General features: G+C 46.4%; 1 protein-coding gene across 1 annotated transcript in view; it reads left to right on the forward strand.

Annotated features, from left to right (window-relative positions):
- Positions 1 to 4987: 4987 nt before the first annotated feature.
- The window catches only part of LOC144114142 (serine/threonine-protein kinase H2-like), a 40947-nt gene continuing 30204 nt past the window's right edge, over positions 4988 to 15730 (forward strand). The window contains exon 1 of the mRNA XM_077647660.1: positions 4988 to 5527. Coding sequence (XP_077503786.1) covers positions 5075 to 5527 — 453 coding nt within the window. The 5' untranslated portion in view covers positions 4988 to 5074. The remainder of the gene's footprint in view (positions 5528 to 15730) is intronic.

Here is a 15730-nt window from a genome sequence, read left to right on the forward strand (position 1 = left end):
TAAGACAAATGCCTCTCCCACGTCTCTCCAATTAACCCTGTCCTTTGCCATGCTGTGGCCAACGTATGCCCGCGAACTTCATCTCATCTGCCCATCTAACTTCTTCCGCCCCCTGCTACCCTTCTCTTGGAGTCCTCTCCGTTACCCTTTCAATATTATCTAATATCGATTTGTCTTCGATGTCTGATTTCCGGTATGGGTGTACATGGGGGGTTATTTCCATTTGTGGTTAACGGTTACAGTGCATCTGACGGACATTTGGGGACGAAATGTACTGGCAAGCATACATTTAATTGCGCAGTACTAAATACAAGCGCACGTTTACGTCAGCGTCAGTCCGAATTGCGGTACCGAGGGGAGAGCCTCGTTGTTCGCTTTGAAGAGCGTTAGCTCTTACTCATCACGTTTCGAGATTTCGTGGGGCCTGCTACCACCCTTGATCACAGCGCCATCTGTGGCAGCAAATACTCATCACGTTTCGAGACTTCGTGAGGTCTCCTGTCACCCTGAGATCAAGGCGCTGTCTGTGGCTGCAACTAGAAAACAGCGAATCTCGCATTTAGACTTGCAGCGCCATCTACAATAGCATTGTCGAGACCACCACCTGCCGCATGCTAATGATGACGTCACGGTCCAATGTGGCGGATAGAGGTCGAATTATGTGAGTATGGCGTCAGGGGACGAGTATGGCGTCAGGGGACGCAATGGCGGCATAGTTTCGGTTTGTCAAATCCAAGATGACGGCCATTATAATTGGCGGCACCCTCTCATTCCTTTCCCCCTCACCAAAAATATCCTAAAACGAGGAGCAAACTCCCGTTACGGGACCGCTATATGTATGCATTCGTTCCGCTATATATACTCCGACAACAACGGGCACCCATCCCGGGACAGTTGTAAACCGAATTTGGTAGGCAAATAAAACTATGGGTTGTGGTATAGAAATAGAACCACAATTAAATAATAGGTAAACATTGTATACATGCAATTACTAATTGAAGCGTTAGCATATCGCACCGCAAGCGGAATTCTAAACCCGCCTTGACCCCCCAAACGAAGCAAATTACGTTTGGAACGTATCTTGAGGGGGTGCAACTCGACAATGGGTAGACGCGCATCGTAATTTCTCTGATCGATGGTGCTAGGCGGCGATCGTTCCGCTAGGCGGCGTGCGTGCACGCATAGCTTGAGCCACCGCCCGATGTAAAGGGTTTAGCCGTATCCATCCATCCATCCATTCCTGAGCATGGTGGCTATCCACCCCGTGTCGAAGGGTATTACATTCCATTTCTCGAGACGAGCGGCGCATTCTTCTTCGCTTTCTTCATCTAGTGATGAATGGCAACTTATTTGTTTTTTTTTTTGTTTTTTTTAGTGTGTCTGATACGCATGCGTCTTCTGGTGTCCTAAGTTTGCCGTTTCTCGATTAAACTTCAGTTGTTAGCCCAGCGTTGTCCTGTGTTCTTCTTCTCCTGGTGTCTCGTGCTTTCGCTGGTGAAGTTATGTCTGAAATACACTAACTAGCCTATACGGTTACCTTGTTACAAACAGCTAACGCTCGTTACTTCAGCGTCTTCCAGACGGTACCGGGCTTTTTTTGTTAGTTGTTGGAATATCTACGCTACTGAAAACAATAGAAGCAGTGCAGTTTTGCGGCGTGGCATATAAACTGACACCACAAGGACCAAAGTCGGGGACCTAAGGAGCCAAAGGTGGTCCAGGCACAAACAAAACACTGCTAGGTATTCTGAGCATACTCTGTAACGCATATTTACAATGCTAAACTTCACAGTACAAATAAACATCCACTGCGTAGCACTGCTTATTTACAGCAGGTTTTTCCACTGCATGTAAGGACACTGGCGGGAAACCAAGCATAAGCGTGGCTAGAAAGGGTCACGTTCTGGATACCACAATTACGGGTTCAGCGGCTGTTCCAGCGCACAGATTACGTGATGCCATGCCCGCTCGTTCAATCCAGAGCGCTACGGGAACATGAAAATCCGGTTTCTAGAACTAAGCTTTTATTCACGTTTTTGCGTGACTGTTCGGTCATATGACTCCCACGATGTTAGTTTTTGTAATATGCATGTTTTCTTGCGGAGAGCAGCTCTAAATACGACCGTTCGTGCATTAATTACTGTTAAATTACTTCTCGTGCTAAAAAGAAACAGTATATAACACAACGCGACTTATGACCTCACAGTATGCAAAATATGAGAAGAGAAATTCATCCGTAGAAAACAATACTCCTCGAAAAAAAAACACGAAAATTGAGTAATAAATCGTATAAAGTCCGAGGAGTTTTCGATAAATCACTGAAAAGTCCGAGCACTGTTAGGCGGTTGTTTCATAATAATAATAATTGGTTTTTTGGGAAAGGAAATGGCGTAGTATCTGTCTCAGCTATAACCAGAATTTTGAAAAATAGGCTTCTTGAAATATCGCGTCTGCGGCGTTGTAACGTTGGCGTACATGAGAAAACAGGGGAATCATGTGAACTATATTAAGCTGGTTAACTAATTTGCAATAGAAAACTTTTCACCAATTACAGTTAGGTGCTTGACTGCAACTTGAGATTTCAAGCCGGCCGTTAGTAATAGCCATATTACTTCTTAGATGAAATTGCGAAGACGCGATTGCACTGGGCGCTATCGCACAGCAATTTTTTTGCCGTCGCGCGCCCTTTCCGAAAAGTGCGTGGAGCGACCGCGGTGGCCGCGTTTCGACGGAAAACCGCAAAAGGCGCCCGTGTGCTGAAAGATGTCAGTGCACGTTAAAGATTCCCAGGTGGTCGAAATTATTCCGGAACATCCACTACGGCACCTCTTTCTTCCTTCTTTCACTCACACTCTTTCACACACGCGGACAATCTGGACACATTTTTTATTGTGTAAGTAGTTTGTACATATTACTTCTGCCCCTATCCTCTCTTCCTGTCCCCTCACCTCTTTCATTTCATTTCTCTATTCTGCCTGCTATCCTTTATTTCCGCTGCCCCAGCTCAGGTGCCTCAGTATCGATGGCAGATGCCGAGGCTAGGAAAAATCTTTTCCTTCCTTTTTATTATTATTTTAATAAAAACCACTTAGTACTACTTCACGGCGCAATTCAGGTTTCCACCGAGATGTGAGACACATACTGCGCCATTTCCTTTCCTCAAAAAAAAAAATATATAATTTTTCAAAAAGAACCCAACCGCAAGAATCTCCAATCGGCACTCGGGCCCCAACTGACGCTTGCCTGCGCGCAGAAGACGATGGAGTACAAACGCGCCTTACGCGTGCAGTTTTTTTTTTTGTGTGTGATAAAATAATAAGAAACGTCACTTTTTTTTTCGACGAAACAACTCTTAGAAATTAATAAAACAAAGACACCCCCCCCCCCCATCCATGAATCAGCCTTTGTGAAGATGGTCCCCATTTAACAGTGCGGACCAGCCTCATTTTTTTTGCTTGATTTCCCGTGTAACACTGCTCCTTAATGCTGTGTACTTTTGAGTCGTGATGCTTTCATTAGTATTCAACTACTGCCACGGAGCAAGACTATACAGGAGGTGAAACTCCCGTCTGCGCGAGCGAGCGCAGGCGACCAGATAAAGTTACAGTTTTATGTGCCGACGAGAGCGCATGCAGTGGCGGCGCCTTGCGGCGCCTCGTAGAAGCAGCAGAAAAAAAAAATAAAAAAATGCAGCACCCGGGCAGGCGGCGCGCGCTCAAAGCAGACAAGCAGACGAAACGGGTGTTTGCTTCAGCGGGCAGGGTGTGACGTTGTATTTCAGTAGTTTCTTTCCAGGCCGCCAGGCGCCGCCAGCAGGATAGTGGCGCCGCGGGCTTGTGACCTTTTCTGGTCGCCGCAGAGCAGCAGACGGCGGAGTTTCCACTCCTTATAGTCTTCCTCCGTGACTACTGCTTAGCGGGGTTAAATTATTCATTCCAGTTTCAACTCACGATGGTTTGCTGTCCGGTTCAACACGTAGCGTTTTTTATTCAATTCTCCTAATTTTATTCTGGCTACTGAGTATATAGTTGTAAACTGTTTTGTGTTAAAGTTCCGCCTACCTGACTTGGATACGTTTTAGCAGCACTGTAAGCGCAAGGAACGAACAACATATGACCGACGCTACAGCGATGGCAATGCTGCCACCCATGCTTTTAAATGTCGTCGAAGAACGCGTCCAAGCGCGCTTACCACCTGCCATCTTCAGGATTGATGAGCAACCGATCGAATTTACTGAACAGAGTCGAAAATATGCAAAAAAAGAGAGCAAAAGATGTTTCGTGCGTGCAATTTAGGATTTCGCGCCTATCCACCCTGTTGCTTGCAGCGCCCCCAAAGCTGCAACATTGTTTCCTTAAACGCACTGCATAGGTGTGGCGACGCTCTCGCACACAAGCAAGAAATAACTCTTATCATTTTTGCAAACTGCAGAAAATATTAATACGATATTTCATTTTCAACCAATTCAAAATTCAACTACGCAAGCACTATCATCATTATGAGGCGCATTACTGTTTCCGTCATAGGTTCCCGCCAAATACCGGGTGTCTGCCAGTGGCGTCTGCTCGAAATCGGTTTTCGCGAATTGCGCGTGCTTGCCGGCAGAAAGCTTGTCTTGAAGGATTCGGATGTGTGCGAAGACTACGAAACAGCGTCACCGACGCGTTGTGCTCGGCGTGAGATAGGTAGCGGCCAAGCAAAGATGACCCAGATAACGGCTGCTCTTTCGGCTGGTTCTGTGCAGACAGTGTTGCGACCCGGTTGCCACCAACGAAAGCAGCAAGGGAAGTGGGTGAAAACGATTAAGATATCTTCATTTTCTTCATTAGCTGGGAGCTACCGCATTGACGCTCGTGTTTTGGCAAAGTATAACGTTAAGACGGTCATCTCCAAAGGACGCTTCGGTCGAGTGCTGCGAGTGGAGAACAAGCTATCAAAGCAGCTGTACGCTGTAAAAATAATAGAAACTGAAGTTGACTCTCACGTTGAGACCGAACTGGCGGTGCTAAGACGTGTCCGGCACACGAATGTGGTGCGGCTGGACGAAGTATTTCGCGTCGGCGGTCTTGTTTACATGGTTATGGAACTGGCGACTGGTGGCAGCCTGCAGGACAAACTAGAAGTGCGCGCTCCGTTCGTCGAAACTGACGCGGCTCGCGTCATTCACATGCTGACCTGTGGCCTAGCGCACCTGCACGGCCTGGGAATTGCGCATCGGAATCTAGAGCCAGAAAATGTGTTGTACGAGCATCCGGGCGCTGGAGCCAAGGTGCTGATAACAGAATTTGGCCTGGCCAGTGCTCCCACGGCGGGCCGAGAGGCGTGCATGCACACCGTGTGCGAAGGGAAGCTCCGCTACATGGCCCCCGAGATGGTCTCACGACGGCCCTACACCCATGCCGTGGACATGTGGGCGCTGGGGGTGATCACGCACGTCCTGCTCACCGGTGTGTTGCCATTCGACGCGCACAGCGACGCCGCCGTGGTGCAGCTGATCATGGGCGCCCAGCTTTCCGTCGCGCCGGAGGTGAGTGTCGCCCACACGCTTGCTGATCGCTGGCTCTAACGCGCGCAAGAGAAGTCGCCAACCGCTGCGAGTGAATGCTAATTTTGGCCGCCTGATTAAATGCGATTCTGTAAGCTCGTTTCGCCAGTTCTGTGTATACACACGGCGATAATAGGGTGATTCCATGCTGGCGCCTGTCTCGTCGCAGGCTTTGCTTTGGATGCGATGAAGCAACTAGCCTGACCAAGCCCTGTATAAAGTAGAGGGGTCGTGCATATGGTCAGAGAAGCAAGTATGCTGGGAGTTAAGACGTTGCTTCAGTACAGAAAATTTCAGCACAGGTTCTCCTACAAGCAAGAGACATCGGCGAGACCTCCGAAAACGAGCCGCTTCGGCCCATATTCAATGTCCAACGCGCGCCTTGGTTGTCATATAGGTTCAGAACTACCTACTGAGTACCGCCCTAACGTGCTTCAGGGTGCATATTTGTTCGTTCTTCATTTAAAATTACTGCGTTATGACTAATTAAAGCTTTGGAGCGCTCGACTGCCGGCTGTCTGCTACATCAACGCGGAAAGCTGCGGACTAAGCTTTCCTTCCGTTTTGTGGTTCTCATCTTCTGCAGCTGTGACATTCCAATTTCCTTCCAACGTACCATCCGCAAAGGAAACCTCCTGCATGCCCATGCGCGCTGTCACTTGGGCAGAACCATGATTGACTGTGGACGCGCATACAGGCTGCAAGTTTTGGGCGCGCATGCGCACGCGACAACGTCAAGGGCTGCCGTTCTGCTGTTGTGAGCGAAAAAGCAGGTAGCCCGTATGCCACCTAGGACACGTGCACTTGTGATCTATCATCACAACCTTCCCACCGTGGCAGGTGACAACCTGCCCATTGGGTTGTGAGCAAACTGCCCACCGGGCATGGCAGATGGCAGGTAAATTAATGATTGGTTGGGAGAGGTTGTTCGGGAAGAGCAACAAGGGTGCCAAAAGCCCCACCAGTGGCTGTGTTTGAAACAGCCACCTGCTGAGGAAGTGGCGCATCGCTTAAACGCTGCATCACTGCGCAAGAAGTGGTATGAGGACTCTCCGCGATCTATGAAAGTAACAAAACACGTTGTGAGGCTAGTTGGTGAAGCATGATTTCTTCAAGAAGTTTTTTTAGCGCTACATAAACGGCAGTGACACAGAAAGAAGTGCACGGGACGGGTTCTGACTCCAACTATGTTTAATGAAGCAGACACATTCTGCATTTATACACAATGAAGGACCGGAGCGCATGGCGGTGGGAAATTTCCTGTACACATTAGGGAGCGCAGACTGCATCTTATCGTCTATTTAATAATCTGTATTCGCTGTCTCGCAGGAAGACTGATGTGGTGCTGACGCGCGTGTCGCCCCTTTCTTTGATAATAAAACGCTTCAGACAATTCGCTTGCTAATCTGTCCTTACTTCTGCTTAGAATTTTGATACGCTCAAGTCGTGGCCCACAGTGTTGATAGCTCTCATCTTTGCAGGAGCAGCAGGGGGGGGGGGGGGGGGGGGGCTGTAGATTTTCAAATGAGTCGGAAACGTGAACGTTCGTGTTCCGTGGCACGTTCGCTCACACAGCGGCTCGTCTGCCCGACATATACTTTGCCACATTTAAGGGGGATTTCATATACCACACCCGTGGTACACTGCACGTACGGCTTTGTGTGTTTACTACAAATCACAAAAATGTTCCGCGCTGCACTCTGGAACATCAAGAGCGGACATGTGTTTCACTCACGTGAGAAAATCAAAACTGTTTCAAGGAACACAGCTCTTCCATCACCTCGATAACTTCAAAACATAGCTCCTTGTACACTTCACGCAGCTTAAATATGTTTTCTTTGAAGTAACCTCGGACAGACCGCGCATTTTCATCGCAGTGTCATACAGCCATCCTGCTTCGCCAAATGCTGTGCAGGCCAAGAAGGAAAATTACATCGTATTTATAAAGATCCGCCTCAACGTCCAGCAATCGTATCCCATACGGCGTCAAGGGTAAGTCTTTCTTTATTGTACGCTGGAGCACGCCCCAAAAGAGCAGCGCATCCCAGCAATCAATAAAGACGTGTTCACTCTGGTTTGTGACACTACAAGCAGTCAGCACCCCATGAAAAAAAAAAACAATCCCTTCTCCTCCATCCATGTTTTAACCGGCAACGTACCAGTGCACTCTTTTTAAAACATTTCCTCCTTGGCCTCCACTATACAGAGATCTATATATTGGCTCGGGGAAGACGCAGTCAAGCAAAGCTTTTAGCGATTTCTTACGCGTGACATTTGATTGGTATTCCAAAATTAAACCGAGAATTTAGAAACCGGAATGCAAAGATCACTTCTTTCAAAATCTACTTTCACTGTATCGCATCCCGTCTACAGTGGAAATAACATAGTTTGGCAAATCCGAAGAAAGCCTCACTTGAATAAAAGCCCGTAGGAAAGGTTCGCGTTGATCTCGAAGAAACATAAATCGTGACACCACCTGCCTCAGGTACAAGTGTGGCAAGGAAAGACCCCCTTTCCTCAAACGCAGAAATAAATGATCACGTTTATTCCTCTCCCATGAGGCCTGCCAAATAAAAACTGCAAAGAAAATGAAACTTTTCAATGTTAAGTCGAGAGCAAGAAAGGACTTGGAACAAATAGCACACTTTTGAAACCAGGTATACATTTTTTTTTATTCGAAAATGATACTGAGCACAATTCAATATGTACAATAATAACTGGACCCATAGCCAGGGGCTAGTTTCGGGTCCAACACAATGCAATACAACATATTTGCAGCACGCGGAAACGAACATTTCTATTCCTAAAATGAAAATTAGAACGTTATAAGATTTGCGGAGAAAAAATACAGGAATACAAACAAAGCGCTCACAAAAAACATATTTCTCTTCGAAACAAAAAGTAAAAATTCATACCATATACTTCACATATTCATCAGGAACATTTTGAGGGATTGTACAAAATTTGTTTCTGTTTTAACCTCATTAGGAATGCCATTCCAGATTAAAACTCCATTGAATTCTAATAATCTTTGCCCGTAAGTATTGTGACAGGCGGCCAAATTGAAATGTTTGGCACTAGCAGCCCTAGTCTCCCTTTTAGGAGTTATAAAGATTCTGTGGGGAAGCGGTTCATAGAGCTGTAGTATTTTATGAATTGTCTGGGCTATCTTTAATGTATACATGGAATGGAAAGGTAGAATGCCGGTGGACTTGAAAAGTGGTTCAGTAGAGTCAGTATATTTTGAATAAGTAATTATTCTTATCGCTCTCTTCTGCAATCGGATTACAATCGGATTACATATGTTTGCGCGCGCGAATATAGACAGTTCCTTTCCCGACCCTTTCTGTGTACGCGTTGACAGTTCTTGAATTTTCTCCTTCCAAAAGTCATCGTTATCTCGATACTTGTAAAGAGGAAGACGTAGGTACTTGGAAGGGACATGTGACCATCTTACACTTGCATGAAACAAAGGGGCTGATGTCCAGTTCCCGTGCCAAAACCCCGCAAATTTGTCCAGATTAACAACGCGATTGGTTACATCACAAAACCTGCGAACAACCGACACCGCATGTTCTATGCTGCGGTCTGTGATCGCTACAAAAAATTGCCACATCATCGGCATAAGCCGGTACTTTAATTTCACGTGCTTCTAGTTCTAAACCATGAATAGAGCTGTTATTTATTACATTCCGGCGAAGTGGCTCTAGGTACAGAGCGAAAAGTAACGGTGAAAATGGGCAGCGTTGCCGCACGGATGCTCTCACGGCAAGCTCTCGGCTAACAACCAGATTCGCGGTACAGTTACTATAAGCCATTTGAACCCCTTTTAAAATTACTTCCCCAACACAGACATCGTTCGAGGATATAAAAAAGAATATCATGACATACACGATCAAAGGTCTTCTCTAAATCAATCTGCAACGTTACGACTCGCCTAAAGTCAGCGTCACAGCATTCCAGTATACTCCGAGTGACATGAACATTCGTGAAGATGGTCCGCCCTTGAATTCCACACGTCTGGTGGGGGATAACCAAGATGTCCATAACTGACTGTAAACGTTTGGCTAATGCTTTCATAAAAAATTTATAATCAACATTAGTAATCGTTATCGGCCGATAACCAGTAACTTGCTTAAGCTTATCAGGATTGTCAGTTTTTGGTATAAGTACTGTAGGTGCACGGGGAAAATCGGGTGGTAAAATAGCCATTCTAAATGACTTCATAAACGCGTTGTAAAATGAGAGCAGTTTTGCGTTTGAACGCCTAATAAAATTCCGTTGTTATCCCGTCAGGACCTGGCGATTTCTCCAAGTGAAGCTCATCAATAGCGTATTCCAATTTCGCTGTTGATAAGTCCGCAGACAGGATGTCTGTCTTCGCTGGTCAGTTGGGGTAATAGATTTAAAAATTCAGCCTAAAAGGCCGTCTGTACATCCGCCGATTTGGAAGCGAACAAATCACGGTAATACTGACTTAAAGACTCCCTTATCACCTTCGGATCTTCCGTCAGAGTACCTTTGTTTTCAACTTCTACGATATCTATCCTTACAGCGTATCTTTTTTTTTTGTCGTCAAATTCCGCCTACTGTGCATATCATCTGCCAGCAAGCGATCCGTTCGTTCCCGGATTGCAGCTGCCTGAAACCTTGTCACACCGATAACGTCAAGCTTGGCTTTAACTTCGCTGATAAGATCAGAGTATAGTCCCGGAGCTTTATTTTCCTCCATAATTAATTCTTTCAACATCTGTTTTAGGTTGTTTTGTTGAGCTTTTTCAGCATGTCTGATTTCTACGGACCCTTCGATAGCCCTCATTTTGACATCAACTTTAAATTCCTCCCACTTTTCTGCCCAACTTTTCTCATAACTCAACCAAACTTTTTCTGACACTTTCTTTGTTTGTAAAAGAAACGTGTCGCCCTTTAATAATTTTGCATTGAGCTTCCGCAAGTCCCAGCTGAATTTCGCTTGAGGTGTCGGGTTCTTTGCCATGGTGAATATGGCACAACAGTGATCGCTAAATGTGACCGGTTCGACGATGTAGTTATCGAAAATCGCTGTTAGCTCAAGGGAAAAGTAAGCTTTATCTAGCCTAGCATGGCCACGCCCTTGGAAATGTGTATAATGACGTCTCATTCCTCCCTTTGCAAACTGGGCTATGTCTTCAAGTGAATACTTTTCAATGTTTTCTTTCAAGAAAACAGCACTTTCGGTAACCGCTGAGCTTGATCGGTCATCTGCACTGAGAACACAACTGAAATCCCCCCAAAGAATGACAAGTCTATTGCATTTGATGTACGCACACAGTTCCTGGAAGAACAAAAGACGTTCACGCGGTTTTGTAGCAGCATACCGAGGCGGATAAAGTGCTGTTGCAAAGGGTCCAAGCTTAGTTTGGAAACCTACCCGGTATCGCCCAACACACTTGCTCTCTCCCATCGTTACTAACTGTGCCATGGATAAGGTGCGAATAAATGAAAATAAACACCGCCTTGCCCCGGGTGAGGATCGAACTCGTGACCTTCAGATTATGAGACTGACGCTCTGCCTACTGCGCTACCGAGGCGAATGAAGTGCTGCCGCAAAGGGTCGAAGCCTAGGCGGAAACCTACGCAGCACGGCCCAATACACGTGCTGTCTTCCAGCGTTATCAGCGACAGAGGGGGGCCACCTCATGAGGTTTCGACCTCATGAGGTCGACCTCAACCTCACGCGCGAGCTTGAGGTTGAGTGAGGTCGTCATTCAGTGAGGTCGAAATTTTTAGGTCGAGATTTTTCGAAGTTGTCACGTCTTACTCCGACGAGTGGCGCTTCCGAAGTGGAGTTGCAGCGCATCTCCGCAGTATTCATGCAATGACGCTTGGTGTTCGCTTTCCCCTGACTAGACATCCGGATGCCGCAGTCCGCTCTTAGCTTTCGGTGCTGCGCTGTAATGTCCGTTCATCCCGAGCCGACAGGAAGACGCACCCTTCTGGTCTTCCTGGAAGGAGTGCTGCTGTCACAGCACGGCACTCTCCCTCCCCCTTGCCCCGCTACCCGTGACTGCCTATACCGATCGGCTCAAACTCCCGGTAGCGCGCAAAGCACGTAACTCACGTTGACCCGCGGTAGCTTTGTTTGATGCCGCAAACAAACAAGTTCAGTCCAACAAGCACGCAATAAATTCGTCGCAGCGCGGGTGGCCCCAAGCAAGACTGCTTCGTGTTCATGCTCGTTGCCGGCGCTGACGTCATGGCTCTTGCCTTGCAATAGAATAAATGGGATCCTGCTGTACACATAGAGAAATTCAGTATTCCACGTGTGTACACTAATTATGAAAAGAGAACCCGCGCATTTTATGTACCTTCATGTTTATACAGATTAGAAACCGACAACACCTTCACCTCTGTTCGAAAAATTAAGGTGTTTATACGGTCATTTGTGCAGTCAAATGAATGACACCATGTGCTTTTCGTATGCTTCCCGTATTAGACAATTCATTTGGAACAATGCTCTTTCTTTATATGTAGTGCTCAAAAGATAATTCAGTTGCAAAAATGCCCTGTCCGGTTTTTTTTTATGTGTATTGAGGAAAATACAATGTTGTTCATATACGATGCCAGTACTAATACCTTGTTTCGAGCCTCGCTACTTTGCGACATACATGTGCTTGTTTATTTCTTTTGAACATTTATGTGCTTTCGATATTATGTTTTCTTTTTTGTTTTTGTGCAATGCTTTGTCCTGATGCAGTCGTGCTGTACTGCCCAGCCACGCTCACAAGCATCAATGCTAAAGTGGGCTGGTTACTATCATGCACAATTGCCTGGAAATAATAATAATAATAATAATAATAATAATAATAATAATAATAATAATAATAATAATAATAATAATAATAATAATAATAATAATAATAATAATAATAATAATAATAATAATAATAATAATAATAATATCATCATCATCATCACAAGCTGAATTAACAGAAACTGGAGTAGTCAGCACAGGCGAGAGAATATGATTCATTTCATGCTGTCCCTAACGACGACATCTGCTGATTTGATTAAAAAAGCACGAAGCCAGAAAAACCTGTATAACACCGTCGAAGCTTTTGATCGGTGACTTCCCCTTTCGAATCTCACACTAATTCTGTCTATTCCCGTTCCGCAATGGAAGCAGATGCAAACAATTTCATTTTTTATCCTTTCGAATAACCTCTCTTTTGGTCTCCGGTTCCTTGTTCCTTCTCGGAAATTCGCTTATTGGGGAAACATCGCAACATGAGACGAACGCGCCGGCATAGCGGTGTTACAGCAGCGAAAAAGTGCAAAACTATTATGAACGTATGGTGATGTGGTATCTGAATCCTTTTACTTTTTTTTTAATAAAGATGTGTGAATAGAACTGGTTACATGCTCGCGTTGTGCTGCTGAGTCGCTCTTTCAAACCTTCTAATATGACGTTTAATGGGGCACACAGTTGTTTGCTTCTGTTTTTAGTGTGCGATTTTTGTTTGTATGTTTCTAATCATTTTCTCTTTTTCTTTTCTTTTCTCGTATGGGATCAGTTAGGTTGGCGGCCTGCCTTGCAGACGGCCAGGTACTACACGTTATCTTTCCTTTAAGTATTGTGCAGAGACCTATCGTTCACTTCAAAAGGCTTCGCAGAATGCTCACGCGGTGCTCGCCGGTAAAAAACGTCGATGATGCTGGCGTACCATTGATTAGTTCAGTTTTGAACGAAAACGAGTGATTGACTTAAAGCAGCTTGTCTCAGAATTCTGTTGAGGCGTATGAGTATTTAGGCGGGTTTTTTTCCCCCGGAGGGGGGGGGGGGGGGGATTTGAGCGAAGAGCCATAGTGCTCTTGGCAGAGAGAGCGTTTCACGCTGCCCACTCTAGGCCAGTTGTTTTGACCCGTGTGATTTTAATAGTTCTCATCGTGTTCGGAGACGTAATCTAGCCCTTTCTTTCAAAATGCCGCGGGATCACCGAGTCATCGGAGAATTCCCAGGATTTCGAAACCATTACCATCGCCACCTGGAGGGAAGTGGCGGAAACGGGGAGAGTTTTGCCCTCACAGGAACATCAGCATCATCATCCCTATTTATTAGCAGCAGGTATTCCTCTTTTCCAGCACAATGATTGTCTTCGGTTGCTGGGTAATGTTCAATATTTAATCAATATTCTGGCAACTTTTAATTTGGTAGCGGTATACAAGACTTCCCCGGGCTCATAAGGATACACTATTAGCATCATAATAATCGCCATCATCTCATGAGTCAAAGGCATGTGTCGTTGCACGATCTTTGCAGTATGTCTTACATGACAACTGGCGCGTTTACCTGCTGGACAATCTCAAGTGTCATTAATGTGGACCGGGTTGTGGTCACTCTTGTAATGCGTCATGCGCGCATGTGTAGTAATGTGGGATCCATATGGACCTTGAAATGGGGGTAGAAGGGGGGTGGATGGGGGCCTGGTATGACGAGAAATTACATCGTTGTCACGTGACTAGGTTTGATGGCACAATACATAGCTGTCACGTGACCTGGTATGACGTCGCACTCAAATGATGTCATCACTAATTATACTATCAGTCTTCGCGTTATCTAATTATATTATTTATCATTAATTATGTTACATCATCATCTTCGTCGCGTGACTCGTCGGTTCGGGACGTCCCTGGTGCCGTTTCTTGCGGACACTTTTTTGCGGATATGACCTTGCAAGTGAGTAATCTAATGCTTTCGCATTAATAAAAGAACTCGCTCACTTCTACACAAACAAATATTGGGGGACGCTTAAGCTTCGCCTATAAGAGTAGAACGCGACAGCGTGTTGCGGCACTGCCAGGGAGTCCACGTACAAGGAAATTACGGATGGTTACAAATTAAGAAGAAGAATATACCCTCCTCCAGACGTATCCCTTACTCACAAAGAGGCGTATATCTGGAGGAGGATCCAAGCAGGGGTGTACATATCGCCAGTCAAAATTGCTCAGAACCCAGGTGACGAAAAATGTATCGACTGTGGGGAAAGGGGTACACTAAACCACATTACTTGGGAATGTCTTTGCTCACCAGGGGCTAAGGAAGACATAACTAGTTTTGAAGCCTGGGAGGCGCTGCTGCGGAGCGAGGACCCCAACGCGCAGCGCAAAGCCACCCGCGTGGCGGCTGAGGCCGTGAAGCATCAGCTACACCGTCCTCAGCCGACGGCCTCTTCTCCTAATCGGACTTAGGCTTCGGCCGAGCCTGAGAGGGGGTAGGGAGACCACCATCTGCCGGAAATAAAGTTTTTCTGAACTGAACTGCGGACACTTTTTTTGTGGATATGACCTTGAAAGTGAGCCATTTAATGCTTTCGCATTAATAAAAGAACCCGCTCACTTGTACACAGACAAACAAAAATTGGCGGACGCTTAGCTTCGCCTTTATAAGAGTGGAATGCGACAGCGTGTTGCAGCACTGCCAGGGAGTCCACAGAACGCCATCGCCCGCGACAAGTCGCCCTGCTATCTACAGTGAAACGGACGCGCGGAGCGGCAAACCACGTATACATATATATAGAAGCGCTGCCAGGCGCCTTGCCGAAACGCGCGGGACTCAAGTTGCAGTCGTAGTTCATCGGCACATCGTTCTCGACAAACCCGATGCCACGAACGCCAGCATAGCTTCCGCGCCGAACGAACGGGCAGCAAGCAGCAAGCTTCGTGGTGAACGAACGCGCCTTGGATGTGCGCTGCGTTGTTAATAATAGTAATTGGTTTTGGGGGAAAGGAAATGTCGCAGTATCTGTCTCATATATCGTTGGACACCTGAACCGCGCCGTAAGGGAAGGGATAAAGGAGGGAGTCAAAGAAGAAAGGAAGAGAGAGGTGCCGTAGTGGAGGGCCCCGGAATAATTTCGACAACCTGGGGATCTTTAACGTGCACTGAATTCGCAAAGCACACCGACGCCTTAGCGTTTTGCCTCCATAAAAAAGCAGTCGCCGCGGTCGGGTTCGAACACGGGAACTTTGGATCAGTAGCCGAGCGCTCTAACCACTGAGCCACCAAATCAGAAGCGTGACAAGTGAGCCCTGCACTATCGAGCCGTAGCGAGTTATGAAAGGCAGCTACGAATACTGTGCATGCGCGTGCGTAGAGTCACTTAGCTGGATGCACATTTTCAGTCGTACCTTTCTGGCAGCAGCGTA

Source organism: Amblyomma americanum, chromosome 1, assembly GCF_052857255.1.
Source record: "Amblyomma americanum isolate KBUSLIRL-KWMA chromosome 1, ASM5285725v1, whole genome shotgun sequence".
Lineage (NCBI taxonomy): Eukaryota > Metazoa > Arthropoda > Arachnida > Ixodida > Ixodidae > Amblyomma > Amblyomma americanum.